The sequence below is a fragment of the Alexandromys fortis genome, unplaced genomic scaffold (assembly GCF_014885135.2).
Source record: "Alexandromys fortis isolate MF-2015 unplaced genomic scaffold, M_Fortis_MF-2015_v1.1 scaffold_118, whole genome shotgun sequence".
Classification (NCBI taxonomy): domain Eukaryota; kingdom Metazoa; phylum Chordata; class Mammalia; order Rodentia; family Cricetidae; genus Alexandromys; species Alexandromys fortis.
In genome coordinates, this window is record NW_026068010.1 from 5,180,959 (window position 1) to 5,206,972 (window position 26,014).

The 26,014-nt window shown below is 43.6% G+C and overlaps 1 protein-coding gene across 2 annotated transcripts in view; it reads right to left on the minus strand.

The window, feature by feature from the left end:
• Stard13 (StAR related lipid transfer domain containing 13) overlaps nt 1–26,014 on the minus strand; it is a 386,353-nt gene that overhangs the window by 245,080 nt on the left and 115,259 nt on the right. For both annotated transcript variants that reach the window (XM_050161866.1, XM_050161865.1), the window contains exon 2: nt 17,834–17,867. Coding sequence is in view for 1 of the 2 variants with exons in the window: in XM_050161865.1 (XP_050017822.1) it covers nt 17,834–17,867 (34 nt within the window). In the remaining variant the exon portion in view is untranslated. The remainder of the gene's footprint in view (nt 1–17,833; nt 17,868–26,014) is intronic.

Sequence of the window (26,014 nt, forward strand, 5' to 3'; positions counted from 1 at the left end):
TAGCGGACTCAAATGGGAAAACACACACATAAATCAGGCCCCAGAAAAAGGAAGAGAAGCAGCGGGATGTTTGCTGGTGCAAGTCGTTCCCAGGTGCATTTCCTTTGAAGTCTTTTTCTGTAAAAGCGAGAGACCCAAAAGGATGTTCTTCAGCAAAGAGGGACGATCAAAGTAAAGTTCTCTTTCGCTGCTTGAGGGGGCAGAGTCAGGGGTGTCATGATGTTTGGAACAGGAGTGTGTTTGGAATGCATGGGTGGCGGCTTGGAATCAGCAGTGTTCCAGCAAGAGAATCTCAGATATGCCCTTTAACCTGCAGGTGTGACTAAGAATAAGTCACAATAGCTGAGGGCCATGACAAGGGGCTGTCACCGGGCTGCTTTCAAAATCTGTTTGCCTCCAGGAAGTGCAGACAGCAGTCTCTTTTCCTCCCACCACCCAGGCCACTGCACACTGCGAAGAATGAGTGTCCATATGAGTCCCTGGGTTGGGATGAGAGGTCCTGCTTTAGGTGACCTATGGTGTTTATTTCTCTCTATGCTTCTTGTAACCCCTGTATGGGGAGGGTACATGGCCTGCCAGGAGGAGGGTGGGGCTGTGGGTGTTTGCTGCCGTAAGTTCCACTTGCTTCCCATTCCCCATCCCCTCTGCCTGACTCTGATGTGCATGTGTGAAGATACACACACAGACACACACAACACACAGGCACAAATACACACACATAGAGCCAGATATATATACACACAACACACATAGAAACACACAGACAGTCACACTCACACAGAGAGACATACACACAGACACACACACAGACACGCACACATACACACACTGCCTGGATGAGCCAGAGAACCTTCATTTTATGTACACCACACAGACTACTGCAGAAGTCTAAGGTCATAGGACAGGGTGCCAAGGTCTTGAAAAATCAAGAGCTCTGTCCTACCTTGCTTCTGACTCTAATGTCATCAGCACTGTGGGTTCTCCATTACTCAAATATTCCAACTACAAACGCAATATGGGACAGCTCAGAAACAAGTGTTTTCCTTTTCTCTTTAAATCTTGCTTTGTCTGTGACTCAGAAAACATTAATATTGATAGATACTGAGCACTGCCATGCAAAGAAGTACTCTTACATCAGACGCACCCAACTTACGAGGGCTGCATCCCTCCCACCCACACCCACGGAAGATCTGAACTCCGGGTGAGCTGCTCGACTTGTCAAGTAAACAGTATGAATATCACAAAGCTAGTGAGAAAAATCTTAATTTTTTCTGTGGCCATTAAGAGTGAGACCCTGAGCCTAGTCAGTGAACATCCTGTGTTCCTAACTATCCTTCCATGTTGCTTTGCCTGCAGTCTGTTGGCAGATTCAAAATATTGCTCAAGTCCCAAGGCCTTCTAGTCTGTGGCTTACATATCTGTTTGAGCGCGCGCGCGTGTGTGTGTGTGTGTGTGTGTGTGTGTGTGTGTGTGCTGGTACAGGCAGTTGAGTCACCTGATGTGGGTGCTGGGAATTTAACTTGGGTCCTCTGCAAGAGCAGTACCCATGCTCCACTGTTAATCTCTCTCTCCAGCCCAGCTTACAATGTTCTACAGGAAAGCAAAACAGACAGACAGACAAACAGAAACTATTGTTCTGGATATCAAACTCATTTTCCCAATTACATGGCACATTTTTTTTTCTCAGAGAGAATTTTCAAAACATAATTTTGTCCTTTCCTTTCCTTAAACCTCTGCCCAAATGTTTATTTAGTGAAGAGGCCTTCCACCCTGGCCATCCCCACAGACAGCACCAGACCCTCACCCACATTTTCACTCTCTCTCTCTCCTGGTATTTCTGTTACAGCAATACTATGGCTAATCCTGACGGTCTACTTGACCCTCCCCGGAAGAAGGAAGCTCAACTGAAAACCTGCCTCCATCAGACTGGCTTGTGAGCATATCTGTGGAGCATTTTTCTAATTGCTAGTTGATGTAGGAGGGCCCAGCCCACCCTGGGTACCACCGGTGGGCACATAGGCCTGAGCTGTCCAGGACAGATAAGCCGAGGGGGCCAAGCCGGCAAGCCAGTATCGGCATTCCTCCCAGATGAGTTCTGGCCCTGACTTCTCTCACTGATCTTGGTGCTCATCACAGCAACGAAAAGCCAACCAGGACCCGCTGTCACATTAACTCAGAGGCTGTTTCCTTATTCTGTCACCTTTCCCCAGGCTAGCAAGTAGGCTTTATGAAGCGTCAGGTTTTGGTCACCGTCATATGTCCACTACTTAGAACTGCGCGTGGGAATAGATATTGTGGGGACATTTAGTATCCTCCGCTATCCATCAGAGACTGTTTAAGGACTTTACACATGGGACTTATTTCATCATTATGGCGGTTCCGAGAGGTGTTGTGGCTGCCCTTATTCATTAGACAGGAAACTGAGCACGTCCAGGTTATCAAGATTCTTACGTGGGTCACCCAGCTGGTGCGCGATGGAGTCTGGCCCCAGAGTCTGTACTTGAGACTACACACTGAGGGAAGACATGAAGGACCTGTACTCTGCACAGTGAGAGGGGCTCTAACTTACTCCTTTTCCGACATGCTTGCCCTAACCTCCTGGTAATGAGACGTAATCATCTGTATTGACCTAACTGCACCAGAACTGCAAATACCTTCCCAAGCGAGGAAGCTTCGTTGGGATTTCGTCCTGTTTTGTTAAACACACTCATCTCCACAGCCACAGCCTGTGCTTTTACAGCTCAACTCCCTGAACCGTATGGGACATGATTTCCCTCCATTTCCTGCACTGGTCCCCAGCATGCAGGGCATGTCTAGCTCGGAATCTCCGAATCCTCCACAGTGACTCTAGCGTTGAGCATACACACTGAGGGGACGGCTAATCTATCACTGTCTGTCGCTAAGTGCTTAATGCAAGGTTAGCGAAAAATCAATACTAGTGTTTACATGGTGTGTTTCCAACACACTGCTGTTAGGTCATTCACTGTACGGTGATTTACTGAGGATCTTCTGGGACAATCTCGTGCCTCCTTTTTACTGCGGTCACGGAAGATGTTAATGGTGAGATAAATGGAACCAGGAGCAGGGAGCAGAGAAGGGCAGGTGCCACGCCACTTTTCCTTCAAAGAGCCAAAGGGACGCTAGTCTGTTCAGAGCATCCCAATAGAATCACAGCTAAGAGGCCAAGGGGCAGGGCCGTCCCAAAGCCACCAGGCTCTATCTCCTACCTCCAAATTCACTTACAGTAACAGAAGGTTTTGTCATTTCCAGTCCCACCCGCAGATCCCATAGGAGATGCCTAACTCCTGCAGCTCTGTGCTGGAGATCCTTCCCCTGAAAGGGGGTTCAGTGATAGACAGCTACCGTCATCCACCTGCGCTAAGCGCCGGACTATTTCAACCCTTTTAAATTCCTTTCATAAATAGAGAGTAATGGAGCTACAAACCACCCCAAGCTCAACCTATCCTCAACCCACACAAACAGCATCCGTTCTCTGACATGAATCTCAGCTCAGCTTCCGACTGAGAGTGTGGCATCTACCAGCACCACTAACCAAAAGTTCAAGGCACTTGGGGATCAGATAGGGGAAGAATGTGGTTCTTTTTTTTTTTTTTTTAAATAACTTGGATGAATTTTACATTTCTTATGAAGCACACCCCTCCAGGCCCAGGTAGTGTTATCAAAATTCCCTTGCAAACTTCTAACCCTTAGTGGTGGTTTCTCAGAAGACGCTCTCCCATGTGTTGATCCCACAGCTCTGCGTCTGTGGCCCCATCTGTCTCCTGGCAGCATTTCTGACTTGAAATATTTGAATTCTTCAGACTATCAGACAATGGGCAGATTCATTCTCTTTGTTTATTTTATTAGAACTACCTTATCTAAATAGATACAATGTTACAATGTTAATGACATTTAGAAAACTCTCCAGCAAAGTGTATGCTGGGTAATGACACTAAAGCCTCCTGTAAAGGAAAGGCAAGAACAGTGCAGAGTGAGCGCATTTTTTGTTGCCCTAGATGTTAGAATTTCCCCATTTTCTTATTCCAGAAAAGACAGAAACTATTGCACTTCATTGTTGTTGGAAATGGTCTTTGAAACAATGCTTTCTCATTTCGTTCTTTTTTGTCATCAGTTTGAATATTTTTCAGGCTTTAATTTTAGACGATCGCATACTATGTTGACTTTATAAACACCTTCAAAAACAGTTTTTTAAAATAAATGGACTGTAGAATATATACATTCAAACTGACTGTGGGTTTGCAAGTTAAACCCCCCCCCCCCCCGCATCCATTAAATATACTACGAGGACTAAGTGAGGGATGGCCTTTAAGAAGATGGATTTTAAAGGCGCTTTTAGTAATGCAGTCTCCAGTTACGCTAGGTGAGTGCATTTACCCCACAGCATTGTCCCAGCCGGAAGCATTTGCCTGGCTCTGTCCTTAAGAGTGCTAAAGCAATGGTAAAGCCACAGGACATTTATCAGAAAAATTGAAATGTAATTGTATCTATCCATGGGCTGCAGTTCTCATTCAGATTAAATTTCTTCTTTAATAAATGCTTGATTTCTTTTGGGTCTCCATAGACTGCTTAGAGCCCTTACAATTCTGAGCCCAGAACATTGCCACTAATTTAATACCGCAGATTCATATCCGTATGATTTATTTATTTATTTATTTTTAAGTTTTGTGTAGCCCTGGCTGTCCTGGAACTAGTTCTGTAGACCAGACTGGCCTTGAACTCAAAAATCCACCTCCCTCTGCCTCCAAAGTGCTGGAATTAAAGGTGTGTGCCACCACTGCCCGGCCATATCCACAGTACTATTCATATGCTAATACACAGCAGAAAGAGTACAATGAAGAAAAATTTAAAAAGCAGAGGAATGATCTTGTGAGAAAAACAAACTGTCCAGAAGATTATATGATGTATTGATGAGAAAGCCTCAAGGATTAGACATAGCAGATATCACTAGGTCAGGCTTAAGGATGAGAAGGAGTTTGGAAGACAAAGGAGATAAAGACTCTGCAGACAGACCAGGAGCATGCAATGAAGTGCCCACGGCATGTGTGGTTGAGAAAGAGAATGCAGCCTATGAGCGTGAAGGCATCTGAGGGAAGCAGGATGGCTCTGTTTTAACCAGGTTATCAGTTTTCTCAGGAGGGGAAACTGGGTGTTAAAATGTGTCTTTTAATACACAGTGCATGAGAGGATGGGTTTCATTTTCACACGCTTGTACACACAAATCATTGTACTTTGCGTGTTCACTCACCCCCAGTTTCTATCTCTTGCCTCCTTTTCCCACTTGAAACCCTGCTTCCCTCCAGCGTGCACCCACCCCATCCCAGCTGCTCCACTCCTGGGTATGTGTCGAAAGGATTCTCAGTATGCATACCATAGATGCTTGCACACCCATGTCTTCTAGGTCACTAGCCGCAGCAGCCGAGAGAGGGACCACTGAGATGCTCATGAGTAGGTAAAGGGATTGAGAAAAGCCCCAACCGAACTTTCTTCAGTCATGAAGAATGAAATTATGCCTTTTTCTTTCATAGAATTGGATGAATCTGAAGATCGTCGTTAAGTGAAATGAGACAAGCTCATAAAAACAAGTATTGCATATGTCTATCAAATGGAGAACACACACACAGACACAGACACACTCACACCATGGAAACCATGGGGGAGGAAGAGGTCTAAAGGAAGAGGAGCAAGAAAGGGTAATGAAAGAAAAGAAAGACAGATATTTCAAATCTTCTACTAAGTGGGATCACCTCGACTTAACTTTATATTTAAATATATACATATATGAATGCAATTACCAACTTAATGGGGAAAGGACAATTTCCAATAAGTAGCTATTCAAATGAAAGAGAACCACAGATCAGATGGGAGTGTTAAAGCTACCGAACTCTAAGAAGAAAGCCAAAGCCTTCTCAGACATAATCCCGGGAGCTCGAGCTGCAGCTTCATTAGTGGAGTGCTAAAGCAGCAGGCATGAAGCCCCAAGTCTGAAACCCAGTACCACGTAAAACAGGATATAGTGGCCTGAAACGTGGGGAGGGGCAGGAAGACCAAGAGCATAAGACCTCGGCCATCCTTGGCCGTAGAGTGAGTTTAAAGACAGGATAAATCATATTCTCACTCAAAAATAAACAAATAACAACAAGACATAACTAGAGGTAACAGAATAAAAAAGATAAACTGAAATTTGTTTAAAAAAATAATAAATTTGTACTTCAGAAGGCTGTCACCTAGAAAGTACAGCCCGAAGGCCGGAAGGCAACATTTGTTTATAAGTCACAAATCCGGAGGGAATTACATGCAAGAATATTTAACACCGCTATACTACTCAATACTTTAAAAAGATAACCAAACTTAAAATGTTCTTTGTTTCTATTTATTTGTTTATTATTTATTTTTGAGTTAGAGTCTTTCTACATAACCCTGACTGTCCTGAAAAAGAATCTGGGCAGACATTTTAAGAAGATATATATATGTGAGGGAAAAAAAGTTTTATGTCATTAGTCATCAGAAAAATGTACATAAGAACTTACTGTTTAATCTGCACTGAAATGGTAGTAATAAAAACATAGTAAGTTTTTTACTGGTGAACATGTAGAAAAGAAGCCCCCACACGCCAACTTTGAGGTTTTCAAATGGCTCAGTTGCTTTGGAAAGTGGTCTTGTTCCTCATGGAAAAAGTCGAACACAGACTCGGAAGACCAATTTCTTGTAACACACACAAGAAATTAAAAAAAAATAAGTCTCCCCCACCACAAAAAAAAAAAAAAAAAAACCAAGTGGGCATTATTTACAATAGTCAAAGGGGGAACAATCCAAGTGTCCATAGGCTGAAAAACCAGCTCACTATGGTAAACAAACTATTATCTAGAAAGAAAAATCCAGACACAGCCTGCACAGGGTGATTCCATTTATACAAAACATTGAGAACAGGCAAACCCAAAGAGATACCATGGGCCAGGGGATGGGTATGAAGATTGATGGCTAACGTGAAAAGTTTCTCTCTGTAGTATGATAACCTTCTAAAGTTGGTTATGGCAATGCTTGTACGATTCTGTGGGTCGGGAAAAATCACTGGCTTGCATAGTGTAAATGGGTGGATCACACCTCAACAAAGCTGTTCTGTAAAAATGTTTCGCTCAAACCAGACTAGTCTAGCACCCTGTCCATGCTGTCTGGTTTACCGGCTATGGCTGCCCCGTCTGTCTAGACAGTTGCTCCATCGGAGTGCTCTTCTGGATAGTATTTGGACTACTCTCAAAGGACAGTGCTTTTCCCAGACCGTGAGATGATAACCAGAAGAGAATAAAAAAGAATCAACACGGTAAACACTTGTGCATACAAGGGTCTATGCAAGGCCTTCTGCGAGCAGCACCACACTTGATCTCTTCTGCTTCGAGCTTGTGAAACCCGGTCCTGAGAGTGAAGTGTTTTTGTTTGTTTGGTTGATTGGTTGGGTGAGTAGGTGGGTGGCTGGTGTTTTTGTTTGTTTGTTTGTTTTTGAGACAGGGTTTCTCTGTGTACCAGCCTTGGCTACTACAGCGTGCCCTCACCACCAGGCTTTGAGGTGAAGTGGTTTTAACATTGGGAATCCCTGCATCTCTCAAGTCTTGTCTGACTGACAACTGTCAGATTGACGAGCAGTGGGCAGACTCCTCAGCATCTTTCACAGCTTCTGGGTGTTTGTTTTGCTGCAGCAGGGCCTGAATTCAAGGCCTTGAGCCTTTTCAGCAGGTGCTCTACCATTGAGCTACATCCCAAGCCTTGTTGGCTGGAGGTTCTGGATTTCATCTATCAGTGATGGGGAGCTGTAGAATTTTTTCTCAAAAATGAAAAAGTCCATATGATACAGATGTATCTTTACACACAGAAGTTCCCATCATTGTGTCTAATTAGAAGGCTCAGCTGTACACTGAGAAATCCACAGTGTTACAATAGACATGGTCTAACAAGCCCTCCAGTGAATTTTCTGCCAGAGATTGACGGGGCTTGCCACCGAGCTGGAAGATGACTCTTCAAGGTGAACTATAACCCCATCCAGGGTCTGCTGGTCTGGGATGTGGTTACCAAGTGATTTTCATGTGACTCCTAGAACTAATAATAGCTGCCTGGAGGCTGTCGGCTTCATCAAAACTCTCCAAGGAAGAGTAAAATTTGCGAGGTCACTGCGAAGAGCTTGGTTAAAACAAGCCACACGGTTGTTTCTCCTCATCTGAGATCTCACTGGCTTCAGTTTCAAACACCCACAGTCAACTCTCAAATATGAACATTTGTGGAGGCCCTTTGCAAGAGAGGCCACAGTCTCTTAACTTCTATCATGCTGTGTTATTATTATCGCCATATTTTATGGCTGGTAATTGTTCTAATTCTCTGCACTTAGTTTATTCCTCAAAGTTTATTGTAAGTATGTATAATAGGAGAAAACATGGTCTATAAGGGATCTATCTCAGGTCCCCATGGATGGTCTTGGAAGCGAAGGGTGTTGCTATATATGTACTTATCGTCAAAATTGGAGCCTCAAGTTAGGCAGCGCACAACTGAAGGAACACGAAGGAAGTTTGTGCGCAGACGGATTCCAGGAGTGACCTCACCTCAAGCCACACTGTCTCACGGGGAACAGGTGTGAAAAGCCATGAGTGGCTGGGGTAACATTCCCTCTCAATCAACCGTTCCCACTGGAGAGCCTCTTGAATGAGCCAATGAGGGGGCTCTCAGTGCACTGACTAGGACTATTAGAACTTGTGGCTGAGGTCTACCCTGACTGGAAGCCTCATGACTTTGCAGTGAACAACCATATACTCTCTATGATTTCCAAAGTTCCTGCTTTGTAAGCTGTCCTTTGAGCACCCCTACCCCGCCCGCCAGCACTACATTCTAGTTCAGCTCTGCGTACAGAGGGGGCGTTTCCATGGTATTAATATGATTTTCAGCAATAGTGCTTTCCTCTAGATTGTAGGAAGACTGTAAAGTCTTCTTTGCCACTTTGTGCAGTGATGGCCAGTCACTGAAGACCATGTCACCAAGGATGATGGTGCTTTTGGTATTAGACTGCTTGTTTGGCATGTCAGTTTCAACCTGCATTCACTATTTTGCAATTGCTATTTTTATTGTGTTTAAATGTCCATAGTCTTGTTCTGCCATTAGTCTTTTTACTAACTGTTGGATACGATAATCTATATTTAAACCATTTATTGATATTTGGGTTATCTGGTGGTCCTGAACTGTTCCCAATGATCAATTATCAATTGCACTGTACTTTCTGGTAGTAGAGCTTCCTTTTGAGCTCAGCTCAATTTTTTGTTCCTCTTAGAAGGTAACGATGGCTGGTGTCCTCTTCCTGACTTCATCTCATTAGAATTCACTCATCCTCATTCCCATCCCTCTCACAGAGCACTTCTTATAGTCATATTTCTCCTGAATGTCAACTCATCATCCTATTCACCAGCTCACTTCATTCTATCTCCTTAAGTGGAGACTATATCCCAAATGCGTGTTCATTTAATTATAAACCCTCGTTTCGGTTTCATATCCCTTATTATATTAGAGGTAATCTCTTGTGATGTCTTCACCGATCGTGAACTTGTTTTCAACAGTCAACGACTGTGCCATCTGACATGAACGGTGTCACCTGAAGGAGTCACAGCACCTCTGTCACCACAATGAAGCGCTTTCACCTTTTATATCTGAGAATACAGAATGGGATTTGCCCAACAATCCGTAGAGAACGAACTTTGATGTCTTCCCTTTACTCTCTATGTATTCACCCTGAAAATGCTTTATTGTGCATGGTCCCCACCCAATCAATAAAGCTGTACAGGAGACAGAGATGAGAGCTTTAGCTAGAGTTAATGACAATAATGAGTGACGGCTCCATATACCAACCACGCGCAGATACCATCTTAGAATTTCCCAACTGTCGCCTCATTTAAACCATGTAGTAAATACTCCAACAGAAGCCTTCACAACAAGGAATGAGGGTGAAGCATACTGGTGGCTAGTCTTTGATCACAAGACTTCAGCAGAAGTGGCATGAGCCAGGACTCAATTGCAAGCTCTGCCTCTGCTGCCCGTGTGGTCTGCTTCTGTTTCGTATTTGCAAATGCAAAGTACAAAGATAACACTTTAGATTACAGAGAAAGGTTGCCAGTAAGTCCTGCTGCCTCCCAGCTGAAAGACACATGGTGAAAATGTGGTGCAATGGGGGCATTACTCGACTATAAATGATAATGAAAACTGCAGGTAAATGGATGGAGCTGCAGATTATTATCTGAGCCGGGTCACCCAGACTCGGAGAGGCAAACATTGTAAGCTCTCTCTCAGGCACGGGTCCTAGCTCCATATCGTTTGTTCTGTGTGTTTAACTTGGAGCACATGCAGAAGGGAACAAATAGAAATGGGCCATTTGGGGGAAGGGTGCATTAAAGGTGTGGGATGGAAGATGAGGAAACTAGGGGACAGAGGAAGTGTTGACTGAAATGAAGGGTGTGTATAAAAAGGGAAGCCCATGGTAAGGTGCTCCTGAGGCCCTACTGCTAGTTGACACCCTATTGGCAGTTGATAGCTATTGCTGGTGAGAGAACAAGGGGGCAGGAGTTGAATGGCCACTGGAGGTTGCCGATTCACCAGTGGATGGCTCCACATCGTATCCATATGGGTAACACTGATTTTACTGACACACACACATATATACATACATGTGTGTGATCACATATATGTTTATACACATGTATGCATATATACATATATATGTTGTGTACATATGTTTGCATGTATGTGTATTTAAAATGATATACATTCATATACATATAACAAAGTTAGGAGAGGATATGTTTTGATGGGCATATAGGGAGTTAGGGGGATGTGATCAGCGGATGTAACGAAGACAGCTATAAAGCCAATGACAGAAACCATTACAGAAATGACTAGCTCACCTACCCGGGAACAGAAATTCAGCAGGGGAACTGGCCTCTTATCTAGCTTCCAGATCCTTGGGAGTATACTAGCTGCTTCAGGGAACGCCTTGTCTTCCTTAAAAACGTCTTTGAAGGATGAAGAGCAGGGTGTGCTCAGAGAGCAGTGATGGTAAGGTCCTGGCTGATACACGCAACGAGACGCAGCTTCACTTTAGTGTTTGGAAGATATTGACAAAAGATATAAAGCAGAGTAGCGTAATTTAATAGCAATAGCATTCAGTGATCAGTGTCTGGAGGGGGCAATTTTTCTCCCTCCCCTTCCCTTCCTTCTACCTTCCTTACCCTCCTCTTCTCTCTCCACTTTCCCTTCTTTCAGTATGCTTAGCTCCTAAAAGGACCCGCATTTTCAGCAGGATGATCGCAAAGACACCAGGTAAGGCTCAGCTTCACACAACAGACTGAGCCTACAAGAAGTTGGGTCTACCGGAGTTTCTATAGCATTCACCGCTAGAGACAACGCCTGTGCATGCCACTCCCCCGTAGAGCTGCCAGCACTATGGTGGGTGATTACAGCTTTCCTGTGGGGCTACAGATCTATGTTAAGAGCACGTTGAAAACAGTGACTCACAAATGGCGCTTTCAAGCTGTGTGCCTGACTACAACACACTTATGAAGGCGATTTCAAAAGCCAAAGTTATGGCTGCTTTTTAGCCTTTACTCTCTCTAATACAGAGATTTCTGTTGAAGACCAGCAATACAAATGTTGGCTAATTTCAAATCTAGTTACAAGCTGTTAAAATACTACAGAACCTATGCATGAAATACTTTATTGTAAACACTGTTTATAATGTGTAAATAAATACACTAGGATAAAAGTAAAGCTCTTTTTCCCCCTTTGATATCCGCAAGATAAAATAATGGTGTTGGGTAGAAAATTGTTATTTTCTCCTCCAGGTTACAAATGGACAAGGAGTCTGGAAAGATCTTTCTCTGCTGAGGTCTGCTCCTGCATCAAGTGGCTCTGAGCCCCAGTTCTCTGCTGAGGTATGCTCCTTGCAGTAAGCAGCGTTGAACCACAGAACACATTGGTCCTGTCTTTCACTGAAGGAATGAATGATTGTTTAAAGAATCTTGTAGCAAAATAGTATTCTTCCCTTGTTGCCGACAAATGCCCTTCCAAACACAGTGATTGCTTTCTGCTTTTCTGCTGTCTGGCGACGATGCTGTCCTTCAGGCTCCCTTGCTTTCAGGAAAACTGGTGTCTACCCTCAGGACAGCACCAGAGAGGGGAGGAGTCAAGTGAAAATTATCTGCACTCTTTGCTCGGCTCTAGTGGTCTTCCAAAATTCACTGGAGTAAGTGCAAACCTCTTCCATTGATTTGATTTTAGTGTCCAGAATAACGTGTGTGTGTGTGTGTGTGTTCATGTGTGCATACATGCATGTTTGCATGTAAATGCTCATGTGCAAGCCCAAGGTTCATGACAGGTGTTTTCCTCAATCACTTTCCACTTTATGTATTGGGGTGGGTGTTTTGTTTTGTTTTTTGTTTTTTTTTTTTCTTTTAAGTTGTACTGTTTGGATAATTTTATGCATCTATATAATGCCTTCTGGTACTCTGCCCCCATCCTTTCTTCTCTTCTTTCCATCCTGATCAACCCCTCCTCTTTCTTAGCCATCTATTCCCAGATGCATGACCTCTGGCTTGGTTTTGTGACCCACTTAGTTTAACCAGGGTCATCTGTGTGACCACAGGACTCAGACTCTCTGCTGGTGCTGGGTGGGGTCACTAATAGGTTCACAACTGGAGGTAAGGACGCCTCCATTTCTCTGCATCTATCAGCAGGAAAAAGTTCAATAGCGTGAAGCAGAGCCTCTGCGCCCCAGCTTATGCCTGGTTGCTGGTAGGACCACTCCTGTGCAGACCCAGTCGACTCCTCCACAGCTGCTGAGAGCTCCCGACTGCAATGGCTATGTTGTGCCCTGAAGATGGCATTTCGCAGCTCTTCCTGCTGCCTTCCAACTCTTACATTCTTCTGCCCCTTCTTTTGCAGTGCCCCATGAGCTTGTGATGTGTTGGTATAGATGCCTGGGTTGGGGGGAGTACTCAACCGTCACTTAGTCTCAGTACCACCCTACCTTATTTTTTGAGGCAGGGCATCTCACTGGGACTGGAGCTCACTCTTGCGATTGGGATGGCTAGCCAGCAAGTCCCTACGATCCTCCTGTCTCTGTCTTCCAGAGCTGGGATTATAACGGCACCTCTAGGCCTGGACTTTTTTCTGCATAGGTGTTGGGGACCTAAGCACTTTGCCTGTAAGCCATCTCCCTGGCCCCAGAACTCTTTCCTTTATTAACAGTTACTATTGAAAAGGAACAAGTAGGTAAGAGTTCATTCACCATCATCACAGCTGCAGTGTATTGTTGACTCTAGGAAGTCTGTGCTCTTATCATGGTCACATTCTAAATAGCAGCAGAAATAAGGTGGAAAGTTGTGTGTGCTTAATCCCTCCGTGTGTCAGCATTCTATAGTCTCTTTCTTCATTAACTATGAATCTCTTAAGGGAAACATGGCTCTCTTTATAATATACAACCTGAAGTATTATAGCATTGACTCTATAAGTTTATTAATACAGATGGCACTGTTGAACACACCTTCCTTCCTTTCTTTCTTTCTTTCTTTCTTTCTTTCTTTCTTTCTTTCTTTCTTTCTTTCTTTTTTGAACACACTTTTCTTGAGGCCAAAAAATGTATTAATATGAAAAAAAGCAGCAAATGTTTTTGAGACCCCGCTGTGTAGCAGCTGTCTGATGGGCTTAAGGGATAAAATAGCAAATATACGGACATTCTAGTCTCGGGGGGGAGTGAGGGAGGGAAGGGAAGAGGAACAGGGAAGAAAGGCATAGCAGAGATGGAGCAGAAGGGAGATACAATTTCAACTTCTGACAAGTACTCTGAAGGAGAATAAGAGATTGCTGCAAGAGAATTCAGCTGAGGAGCCCGCCCCAGCTAGAGCTGGCAGATGAGGTGTTTAAAAACCCATAGCATTTGGATTTTCTGGGAAGGAAGCAGCCATTCTGTTGGAAGAGTATGGGACAAAGATGTGAAGCAGAAGTGCAGAAGTCACTTGGGATCTTAAGGTACAGTGTACATTTCATCTTTGCTGAACGTCTCCCTTCCGTTTCCTCTCCCTGCTCCGGGAACTCCCAGGAGGCTTGAGGAATTCTGTTCAGAAGGTTGGACCACAGCAGATAGCAATGGTTCCTTTAAATTGGAACTTTCCCAGGGCAACAGCTGAGCACTCAGAACAACCTGGTACAACTCAAAAATGGGGAAAGTCATATTATAACTTGACCCAGTGAGCTCTGACGCCTCTTGTGGTACTCAAATTTCAGGGCAGATTTACACTCTTTCTAACCAGATACAGCAAGACTCCTCCAGGCACAAACTGTTACTGTCTTTGCTGTGGCCCGTTTGGATACACTGCCACAGAACCGTGATCGTCTCTCTTTGCGTAGTCACAAGAAAAATCTGAAGTTTAGAATCTCACTCCATTATGATAAATTTCAGTAAAAAGTCACAGCGCTACTGTAAATGTCTGGTTTCACTGACAAAATCTCTGGGGAAGACTGACGGTAGGCAAGCTTGAGGAAGGATGGCTTTACCTTAGATTGTTGATGCACTGCATAGGACTGGGGGCACAGTAGATGCTCAACAAACACTTAAAGGTATATGGTGGAGTCACAGTTACAGGTTGGAGTGCAAAGAGATAGGGAGACACTTTGGCTCAGGGGCTTGTTATTGTTACAAATTCTAGTGGAACAGAAACAAAGTACACTCCACAGGACATGCTTTTGTCCATATTAATTGGACCATTTGTCACTAGCTTTTCTCTGACAAGGAGACAGTTGTATGACACACAGTCGCTACAGCACAGCGCGGTTCCATCAGGAGGCTGAGGTCTCTCTGTTCTGAGGATGACCTTGAGTGGTGTCATTGTGCACCCTGTCAAGGCAAGTGGTACACGACTGGCTTAAAGACCACTCTCTTACCTGTGCTTTCTGCTTGAGATCGCGCTCGCACTGGGTTCCGCTTTCACCCCAGTCAGAGAATGAGACCAGAGGAAACATGGGAAGCCTTGAAATATATGAAAGAATCACCAGGTGTCACTCTCTACGGACAGACGGTAGGCCCGAGTCACAATCATATCCTCCTGTCATGGCCCTCCTCACATCTGGATGTTTTGAGTCTCTTTAATCGACAGCAACATCACGTTTCAGGTAAGATGAGAACAGAGAAGATTCTAAACAGGTCCATCAGGAAATGAAGGAAGAGCCAGATTAGAATGAAAGGAGCTGACTTTGCTTTTTAGAAATAGCAAGAGGGATCGTCCATCAAGGTTAAGTTAGTAATTTATCATAAAGATAGGTGTAAAGAATGAGGAAAACTAATTTCTAAAAAACCAGTTTGGAACTTCATATATTTGGAAATTTGAGCTAGGATTCCAAAATTCTTGTTTGAGTTAATGTGCACAGAACTTGTGCGCAGACATTGTTTGCCAATGTTTCCTTACCTCCAATATTTGTTTGTTGGCTCGCTGGCTTATTCATCTTTTCTCCTTCCAAATGAAACACTAAGTGGCTTCATGGTTAAGCAGCTAAAACATTTAGATTTTACCAGACAGATCCCCATATGTGATACCTAAAAATGCAGAGGGATCCTACATCTCATCCAGGACTGTCCCTCCATGGCAGTGCCCACCACATGATGCCTTACTGTTTAGGGACGCGCTTGTGGTTTCTAGACCCTTGTGAGTCGCTTTTCACTTTCCCAACCACAGCCTTCGTGTGACAAGAAATCGTCTTCAGCAGCAACAAGTTACATGTACGTAAGATAGAAAGAAAACTACCTGTCTTACTTTTATTATTAAAGTTCCAGAATAGTGTTTAAAAGCCTCCAGCCTGCCCATCCAGACACTTCAGGAGTGAAGCATCCTTGAATGTAGGTTAGAATGTCACCAATAGAGATGGAGCAGAGAGCTCTTTCTTGATAAAGCTTGCTTTGGGGACATGACTCAGTTTTAAAAGAGAGCTTTCTTGCCTGTTTCCCTCTTAGCTGACAGGTCGCTGACGGTGAAACATGGTTGAAAATGAGCACACACAGGAGAATGTACACTTGGTGGAAAGGCATTTCACAGACTGGAAGGAACAGATGCCGCGTGGGGGCTTTAACAGGGCAGCTGCTGTGCCTAGCCTGCCCCTGAGGACCCTTCCTGGTAAGGTTCCAGCCAATTACTTTGCCTGACAGCTGAGCACAGAAATTTCCCGGGAGCTGGAAGAGCGGAAGATGCTTACTAGAACTGCCCCTTTTATTTGGGGGAAGGAGATAATATAAGACCAGTAATTGCTTGAAATCATGGATAATAATCAACGTTCTATAAGTTGTGTCTCCCTGTATGTCCATAACAATGCAAAAGCTTAATCTGACAAGAAGACACAGTGAGAGATTAATAGTAATGGGTAATAAAACAATACAACAATTGTGACAGTATGTTATGTAAAATTGCTAATGTTACTAGTCTTGATGTTTGGTCATTATTCGGGAAAATTATGATTATGTGAATACAAGTGCTACAATACCTTGACAATGACGCTGGTAGCTGAGAGAGCTACTGAGTGACTAATAGGAGGGTAGTGTATATAGTGTGGATACTAAGGACATCTTAGCCAGAGAGTAGTGACACCCAGAAGATCATCTTATAACTCAGAACTGTATATTGCTCAAAACACAAACATTTAGCTCTGGAATTTCCCACATAATAAAGTCAAGTCGAGATTGGCTGTGGGCAGATGAAATGTAAAGTCACGGGGCGGGGCTCTGATGGCGAGAACTGAAGCTGAGGTCTTAAGCGTTTTGATGTGGAGCAAAAATTGATTGTCGGCAGATGATAGAAAAAATGATTATACAGCTGGGTGGTGGTGGCGCACGCCTTTAATCCCAGCACTCGGGAGGCAGAGGCAGGCAGATCTCTGTGAGTTCGAGACCAGCCTGGTCTACAGAGCTAGTACCAGGACAGGCTCCAAAGCCACAGAGAAACCCTGTCTCGACAAACAAAAACAAAAAACAAAAACAACAACAAAAAAAATGAGTATACAAAAGTAAAAATAATTGTGTTTACTAGCTAGAAATTATTTTATAGGATTATTTGGCACACTTGTCTCACAATCCTACTTTCATGATACAATCTCAGAGGAGTTTCCTTTCACACTCGATCTAGAAACTGTAATCTTGAAGAATGAGGATTCTGCACAGTGGCTTCATGGTTGTTAGTTTTTCGCATGAGAACATAAATGAACATTAAGATGAAGACTAGGGACAGGAGAACAAGAAGGGCTGGAAGGTGGGGAGGAGCAGCGACACAGGGGGGAGATAGCCAGTCCTTCACCACGTCATTAATGTGAGACATTCAGGAACTTAAGATGGAATATTTGAATTTACCCAGAGTATTTCCAGAGCAAAAGCCATGCTAGTGACCACCCCCACCCTCATACACGCCTTATTCTCCAGAGGGCTTTTTTTTTTTTTGTACAAATGTTTCAGCACAATTCTTAATCGATAGTGAACATTTCAGGATAATGACTGGCTATACAAAGCACTCCCTGTCTGTGTGAAACTGACATTACCAAGTGGGGATTAACACACATCACAACAGCTCATGTACTAGAGGAAGACAAAGCATACTGACCCAGTGTTCAGGATGTGGGGTGCATCCCGATTTAATGTCCTTCCATGACCACCCGCTTTTTACCAGCACTTTCCAGCGTAGTTGAGCTACAGCGACTAGACCAGATGCTCTCCACCCAACAGCTTTGAGAAATGGGAAAACAGTTCATTAAGGACTCTTACCTTTGCTTTCTTCGCTTTGATTGTCAAAGAGCACCTGTAAAAAAATTACAACTCTCTTAATTTCTCAAAATTGCACTGATTTTAGAAAAAGAAAAATTAATTTTGAAACAAAAAATCATATTGCAAACTAAGACTCAAACGTTCTCCCAAAAAAAAAAAACCTAAAACACCAACTGGAGCATCCCTCTAAAACCAATTTGGGTTCCACAATCTCAGCATTAGGAAAGTAATTAAAACACTTGTTCATGGGGGAGATGTATTTAGCTTACTTTTCTACAGTTTGAGTAAGTATTTGCATAATTCTGTTTGCCCCTTTAGTAATTGAAAAAAAAATTGAATTATAGTTCTGTTTATTACTTCACTGCCCCAAGTCACCAAAAACCTGAGGGCACTAAATCCAATTTGTCCTCTGTGTCACATTGCGATAACCCCAGGAGCCAGCCCAGATGACCCATCTAGCCCCACCCCTGACAAAATCTCACCTAGGACTTCATGCCTCCTCTCTATCCCACTGTGCTTTCTACCTCTTTAACAGTTTCTGGTCATTTTCTTGATGAGATCCCTTTTCCCTGTGTCCTTCTTATGGGCTGATTTCATTTGCTTTATGATGGAGGAAGGTCATTGGCTAATAAAGAAACTGGCTTGGCCCATTTTATTGGTTAGAACATAGGTGGGTGGAGTAAACAGAACAGAATGCTGGGAGGAAGAGGAAGTGAGCTCAGACTCTGCTCTGCTCCTGGAGAGACACGATAGCTCTGCTCTCTGAGGCAGGCACGCGATGAAGCTCCGACCCAGGATGGACATAGGCTAGAATCTTCCCGGTAAGCGCACCTTGGGGTACTTACATTATTAGAAATGGGCTAAATTAATATGTGAGAATTAGCCTAGAAGAGGCTAGATGGAAATGGGCCAAGCAGTGTTTAAATGAATACAGTTTGTGTGTTGTTATTTTGGGGCATAAGCTAGCCAGGCGGCCGGGGTGCTGGGGACGCAGCCCCGCCGCTCTTATTACAACAGCTTTAATTTAAAACAATGTATGAATTTTATTTTATGTGTATAGGTCTCCCCTACTCTGCATAAGCATCTCTGTACCAAGTGCAAACAGTGTCCACAGAGGCCAGAAAGGGTGTCAGATCCCAGCAACTGGGGTTACAGATGATTGTGAGCTAGCTACCACAGAGGTGCTGGGAATCGAACCCAGATCCTCTGCAAGAGCAGCCAGTGCTCGTAACCACTGGGCCATCTTGCATTCCCTTTGTGTGAATTTAAATCTACCATCTCTTGGCTTCTTCAACCATATCTTAAGATTGAATGTTAAAGGGCACATGTATAATGATGATACATTTGACATAAAAATGGAGAATCAAGTCAGATTGCTTGTTTCCTGAATAAATTAGTTCAACCCAAGTGAAATAAGGATTGCCTGGAAAACCATAACATTTGGTAAATGTATGGGTAAGTATAATTCTTGTCCTAAACATTGGCTATTTCTTTTGAAGGTAGAGAAAGTCTGACTGACAAACTTTGGTGACAAGCCTGTAATCAGGCTTTCTAGAGGTCGAGGGTTCAAGGCCAGCCTGATCCACATGGCAAGCTTCTACAGGTGAGTTATAAGACATCTTAAATATATATATGTATATATATGTATATATATATATAGAGAGAGAGAAGGATAGAATGTGGATTATAAATGTCACAAGTGCATTTGTATAGAAATGTACACATATTAACTATAAAGTGTCATGTTGAGAAAACCATAACTTAAAGTGGTCAAAATCAGCATCCTCAAAAAGCAAACTGAAAAACAGTGCGAAAGTTTAAACATGTGGAAGACATTTAAAACTGTGGTAACTAATGCACTTCTGAAAATTGTTTTAAGAAGATGAATTTCTAATAGAAGCGGTGGTAGGAAGGAGAAATGTAAACACATTAATTCTAAAGTCATCACACGCGTGATGAACATGAACTTCTGATGTGACTGAGTAGCCTCTGTGCCAAGCATATCGGGGCGTTGAGCTGCACCCCCTTGCTAAAGGAGTATCCCAGATGACCTTGCTGACTATTTACTCCATTTTGTGGAGGGGGAGGAGGGTGACAGGCCCCTCACCAGAGCATCCGGTATCCTTACCTTCTATTGCATGCAACTCTGCCTTAACTGCACATCACCTAGAGGAGAGGCTAGAATATGTGCACTGGGGAGACTAGAGGGAGGGGCTCCACTTATGAGGCTATGAGGAAATGCTCATCTCTTCTGAGCAGCCTGTTGGGGGTGGGGCAGCAACCACACCCCTAAGGTAATCACTCACCTATGCTTTGTAAGGAATCTTAATAAACGCATTGGTTCCCCTTTGGTTGAATCATATCTCAGTTTGTTACTGGGACCTTTGGAGGAGGGGTAGACATTGCTTATGTCTTATCCTGAAGATATGTTAGCAATAACGTCTTCATGTGTGGATCACATGTGATTTATAACACAATCTTTATTTAATAGCCCTAGATTTTAGGAATTTGGGGGAGGTGTTGCAGAGTGAAAGGAGTCCCAAAGATGAACAGTGGTGACAGAGGCACAACAATGTGACATTACTGGACATCTGTTTAAAATTAAGATGATGGACTCCATACATATTTTATTACATTTTAAAAGATACCTACAAAAGACCTTACTAACATGCACAACCTAAAGCCACACTTTCTATTGGTCTTCTGCTGCATCCTATAGGAGACACCTTTACCTAGATGCCCAAATTACAGACTTAAAGCTCCTTAGAACCAGAGTTAATAATCCTGAATATTATAATCAAAACAGGCTTACAGCAAAGGCACTGACATCTCATGGGAGTACTTAGTCATACACCTTTGATGACCGTGAGATTGTAATCAGCCCTAGAAATATAAACGGAGCTACCTCTTGGCGCAGAGTATAGGACGAAGCAGCTGTTGCTAGACCCACTAGAGTAGGATTCTCTATTTCCAGACCACCAGTGGGTTACCTTTCCAGGGACTTAATTCAATAAATAGCCATCAAGCCCATTAAACACACTGTGCCTGGCCGGTCTTTTTTCTGCACAGGTGTGTAGGATACATACATGCCCCAAAGGAGAGATTAACAAATCCTAGAATTACGGGGCTGTCCTCTTGGGAAAACTGTAAATAAACTAATAGAATCACCTCATGTATAATTCTCCTGGAGAAATGGTGATGGTTGCTTTGCTGTTTCCCACGCTCCACAAATGGTATGGACCACATCTGGGTAGCCTCATTTCCTGCTGGTGAAGGAACTGTAAGAGTCACTTGCCCCATTTGGTGAAATACCCCTGAAGGTGCTTCCACTTGTAATACCTAAAGCCTCAATAATTCAATTCAAACATGAAAAACTGAGTGTTTGCTGTGTGCTGGGGCTGGATTGAAAAGTGATTGTTCTTAGGGTTAAATTTATCCTGATACGGAGCTAGCAGTTAAGAGCAATGGCTACTCTTGCAGAGGATCAAGATTTAGTTACGAGCCCCCACATGGCAGCTCATAACCATCTGTAACTGCAGTTTCAGGGGAATCTGACACCCTCTTCTGGCCTTCATAGGCACTGGATGCAAGGAGTGCACAGACACACATATGCAGGCAAAATATTCAGACACATAAAATAAATGAATATTAAAAATTCTAAATTAAAAATTTATCTTGATATATATCCACTGCTAAATTAGAACAGAGAACAGTACCATAGGAAAAAAATCGAGATAAATTTTTATTGAGAGGCTCTGCCCCTCAGGGCACGTCATGCTCAACCAGGTCAATAAATGCATTAACTACTATAGGACTGGTCAAACTTGAAAGCCGCGCCAACACCTGCTGCTCCTGAAACACAAAGGACCCATTTGTCCCTAATGCCCTGGTATAAACCTTTAAAACCAAGAGCGCAGATAAAATTTCAGTGTAAATAAAATGTTGGACAAATGCATAGGCCATTTTACTATTTTTGCTATCTGTTACCCAGAACCCACCTGCTGGGTTCAGACTCAATGGGCTGTATTCAGCAGTGACTCTGATTTAAGCATTGCTGAGCGACATCTCAGTGGTAGCCCGCAGAAAAGGTTGATCACATGTCACTCCCCCAAAACTCATTTCCTTTGACAAATAGAAGATATGCATGGATTACACACTGGCTTTGGCCCAAGGAAGTTAAGACTGACCGACTTTGTTGTAGGTGAAATGTATATGTGTGTGTGTGTGTGTGTGTGTGTGTGTGTGTGTGTGTGTGGTTTATCTATTAGCTACCTAGTAGATCATGTACACATATACATGGACGGGAAGAAAACATTTCAAATATCATAGTCTGTAATTACAGTTTTGCTTTAAGAAGCCCTGCTTTAATAAGAGTTCCTACCAGGTGATAGTTAATGAAGTAAATGCATAGAACGTCTTTTATTAAATGTACTCAACTTTTATTATTGACCTTAAATTAGAATTCAAGTGGCACAAGCCTTTAATCCCAGCATCCTAGAGGCAGAGGCAGGCAGATCTCTGTGAGTTCAAGGCCAGCCTGGTCTACAGAGTGAGTTTCAGGACAGGCTCCAAAGCTACACAGAGAAACCTTCTCTTCAAAAACAAAAACAACAATAAAGAAAGCAGAATTCAAAATATTTCAAGCACAGCCTCCTGGAAAGGCTCTGCCCTCGCTCCAGTGGAGCTGTACTCTCCCAAACTCAGAACGGGCTGGAGAAATTACTAGCTGGAGGGAGAGGAGACGTGGGGTATATAGCAGGTTTTCTCAAAAAGCTGCGCTATGAAAGCAAAACACAGGAAGTCGACGAAAGCGTAGCGGAAATACAGTAAGCGCTTCAAATCTACTCTTTCTTTGTTGTTTTCCCTGATTTCTCATATGTCTGACACGCGCAATGCTTATTTTTCACAGCTACAAAATATCTCAAAAAAAACTTTGAATGTAAGAGTTATAAGAAAATCTAGTTGTTTGAAAGTGGGGATATTCATTTCAACCTATCATGCATATATTTGTTTCTCAATATAAATTTTGGTCCCTAGATATCAGAGTTCAAATATCTGAAATACAAACATCAGACACGTCATCTGATGCAAAAAGGTCATCTCCACTAGATCAACGAGTCTGCTGCTGATGCTGTTTAATAAAACACGGCATTTTAATAAGTTTTCTCGACATCTGATGCTAATAAAAAGGATTTTATACTTTACAGCTAACAATTAAGGGAGAAAACATGACTGTAGTTTTACTATTTATCACAGACCACCTCTGGGAGGTTTCATTTTCTTCTTGGTTGGTTTACATAACGAAACTAGGTACTTTATGCATATGTTTTATATAGGATTGAGGCCAATTCCTAGGAACAAATAAATGAAGAAAGAAACATTAAACAACAGCATGGTTTTTAAATAACCCAACCGACTCCAGTGTTTTCCAGGATCAAATTTAATGAATAAAGTTCATTTTAGAACAATGATCCCAGGAATTCGCATCTGGATAAACACTTGTGAGATTTCAGGGCGCGGAACCCCAGGGAGCTCCAAGAATGTCCGTCTTGTGTGAAACCGTATTCTCTCTAGGCCCGTGTAGGCCGGTCCTCATTCAAGGCAGGGCAGACAGCTGGCAGCTGGGGAGAGTGTGGCTCAAGCAGCCAGCCAGGCCCAGGACCGCAGATACCCTCCTCCTTGCACCAGGCTCTTTCCAACCGTGCTGAGTGCAGCCTGCTCTGTTCCTATCTGCTCAGAGTTCCTATCTCCCCCACCCTTTGTATCCCGTGTCGAGTGTCTTCTCCCATACAGCATGTGACAGCAGTTGTTCTCTGACTCCCATTTACCCCAAGCTGCCTGGGCTTTCTTCTGGAAAACATCGTATTAATCTGAAATGTCACTGTATATTCAAACATACACACACACATACATACATACATATACACATACACACATACATATATACATACATACACATTTTCAGTGTGGAAGATTTGAAACGTAACGGCTAGTTGAGCAAGAGCTTTTGGCAGGTGGAAGCAACAGGAAGAAGTACACTATGAGATGCTCAGAGAGACAAATGTGATCTCTTAATGGAAAGCAAAGGTAAACATTCACGGCTTTATTTAGCTTAGAAATCTTTACAAATAGTACAGAAGTGTTTCTTGTTGAAAGCCAGAGGATGAGGAAGGCTGGAGCAGGGGCGAGCACCTGGGCAGTCCCCTGCCTGTGCCTTTGTAGGTCGCAGACTGCATATGTTTCACTTACAAAGAGCTTTAAGTAGCTTTCTCCTCCAGCAAATGCGAACACTGGAAATGGTGACTTGCTGTTTCCTTTAAGGTATTAGCAAAACAGGCTGAGAACCCTTGACCCTACATCTGAAACTCTACAGATGTAAAGCTGGAGAGATGGCTAAGCACATTGACAGCCCTGTATTTATTTATTTATTTTAACATAACTTCTTTATTGATTCTTTGGGAATGTCACATCATGCACCCTAATTCTGCTCACCTCCCAGGTACCCCATATCCTCTCATCACTCCTGCAGTGATCCCCAAAAGAAAATTTTCAAAACAAAACAAGCAAATAAAAAAACAAGAACAAAACAACTTCCCCCCAAACCCCTCAAGTTGTAGCCCTAACCCCGGGCTTCTGTGTGACCTTTGTGGGCAATATGGGTCTCAGACTTCAGCAGAGCCATGGTAGGACCACAGACTCAAACAAGGTCCTCAGCAGCAGACTGGTCCGGATGTCACCATTGCCTCAGCTGCCAGTACAAGCCACTTATATCAGCAAGACCTCAACAGCAGCATGGTCCCTGAACACTAACATGGCCCCAGACCTCTGGTGTCTGCATGGCCTTCCATGGTAACTGGAGTCTTCGACATCAACATAGACCCTGGCTGCAGTACGGCCATGGGCCCAGACATGACCCTCAGCTGCAGCTCTGGCCCAGACTAAACCATGGCACCGGGTAGCAGCATAGGTCACCCAGATCTGTATGATCCCAGTTGCAGCATGGCCTTTGGGTACCAACATGGTCCCAGGTGGCTGACTGGACCCTCAGCAATCACACTGCCTTTGGTTGCAACAGGAGCCACAGAAGTCGACTCAGCCCCTGGCTGCTGTAGGACCATGAACCCGGACATGGCCCTCAGCAGCAGGATTGGCTGCTTTTGCAGAGGACCTGGGTTCAATTCCCAGCACCCACAAGGCGGTTCACAACTATCTGTAACTCCAGTTACGTATGTATGATACATAATACATGACAGGATCCGAACCCTCTTCTGGCCTCCATGGGTACTGCATGCATGTGGTGCAGAGACATGCAGGTGAACACACCTACACATAAAATAGAAAGTGTTTTTTGAAAAGGTGCTGCTTAGATCTGCTGCAGGAAGCGTCTGCTATTTATAGACTGAATTCTTGGAGGAGAGACTGTGGTAACATGTATGAGGGCGCTCCAGGCTCAGGAAAGAGGTGTGCAAACATGCAAGGGAGAAACTGAGAACACGGGTGACTCAGTGGCTTGCTTCACTTTGACCAGGACCCTGAGCTGTGCTGTGCGAACACAGAAAACAAAAGGCAGCTTCCTGCTTATTCAGTAGAATTCTGCTACATTGGATCAAAGATATAAGAAGTTAATTTGAAAGAAGCTTGTTTGAGATCAATGACAATGATGACAGGAAAACAAAAACCTTTCCCACCCATACAGCAAGAATATGGCCATAAGCCTAACGCCATGGGCTATACCACACAGAAGCCAATTACGTTGCGGGAGTTCTGACAAAAACAGGGGTGAGGAGGGCAGTCCCAGCTTGTAGCTGTGAACAGGACGCAGCCTTCTCGGAGAGTGAGTGTCATGACGGTGGAAAGCCTTGCTCATGGTCTCTTATCGGACAGCACTAGGAGAGTGTGGGCGAAGCAGGGAGTAGTCTTGGAGCAGTTCTATGAGGCGGGAGTTGGGGAGGAAGATCTCGGGGAGGCAGAGTATTGTGCGACTCCCTGTACACAGAACGGAAGCAAGATGAAGAACAGTATGGGGGATGAATGACCAGATCTCAAGACAAAGGCTTGTGAGTTCAAGGGTGTTTGCTGTAGCTCACTGCCTTATGGGGTGAGGATTACAACCCGACCTTGTCAGTCAAATCTTACCCATTTGTAGTTTTGGGTTAATACACAATGGTTTTGACATTTTCA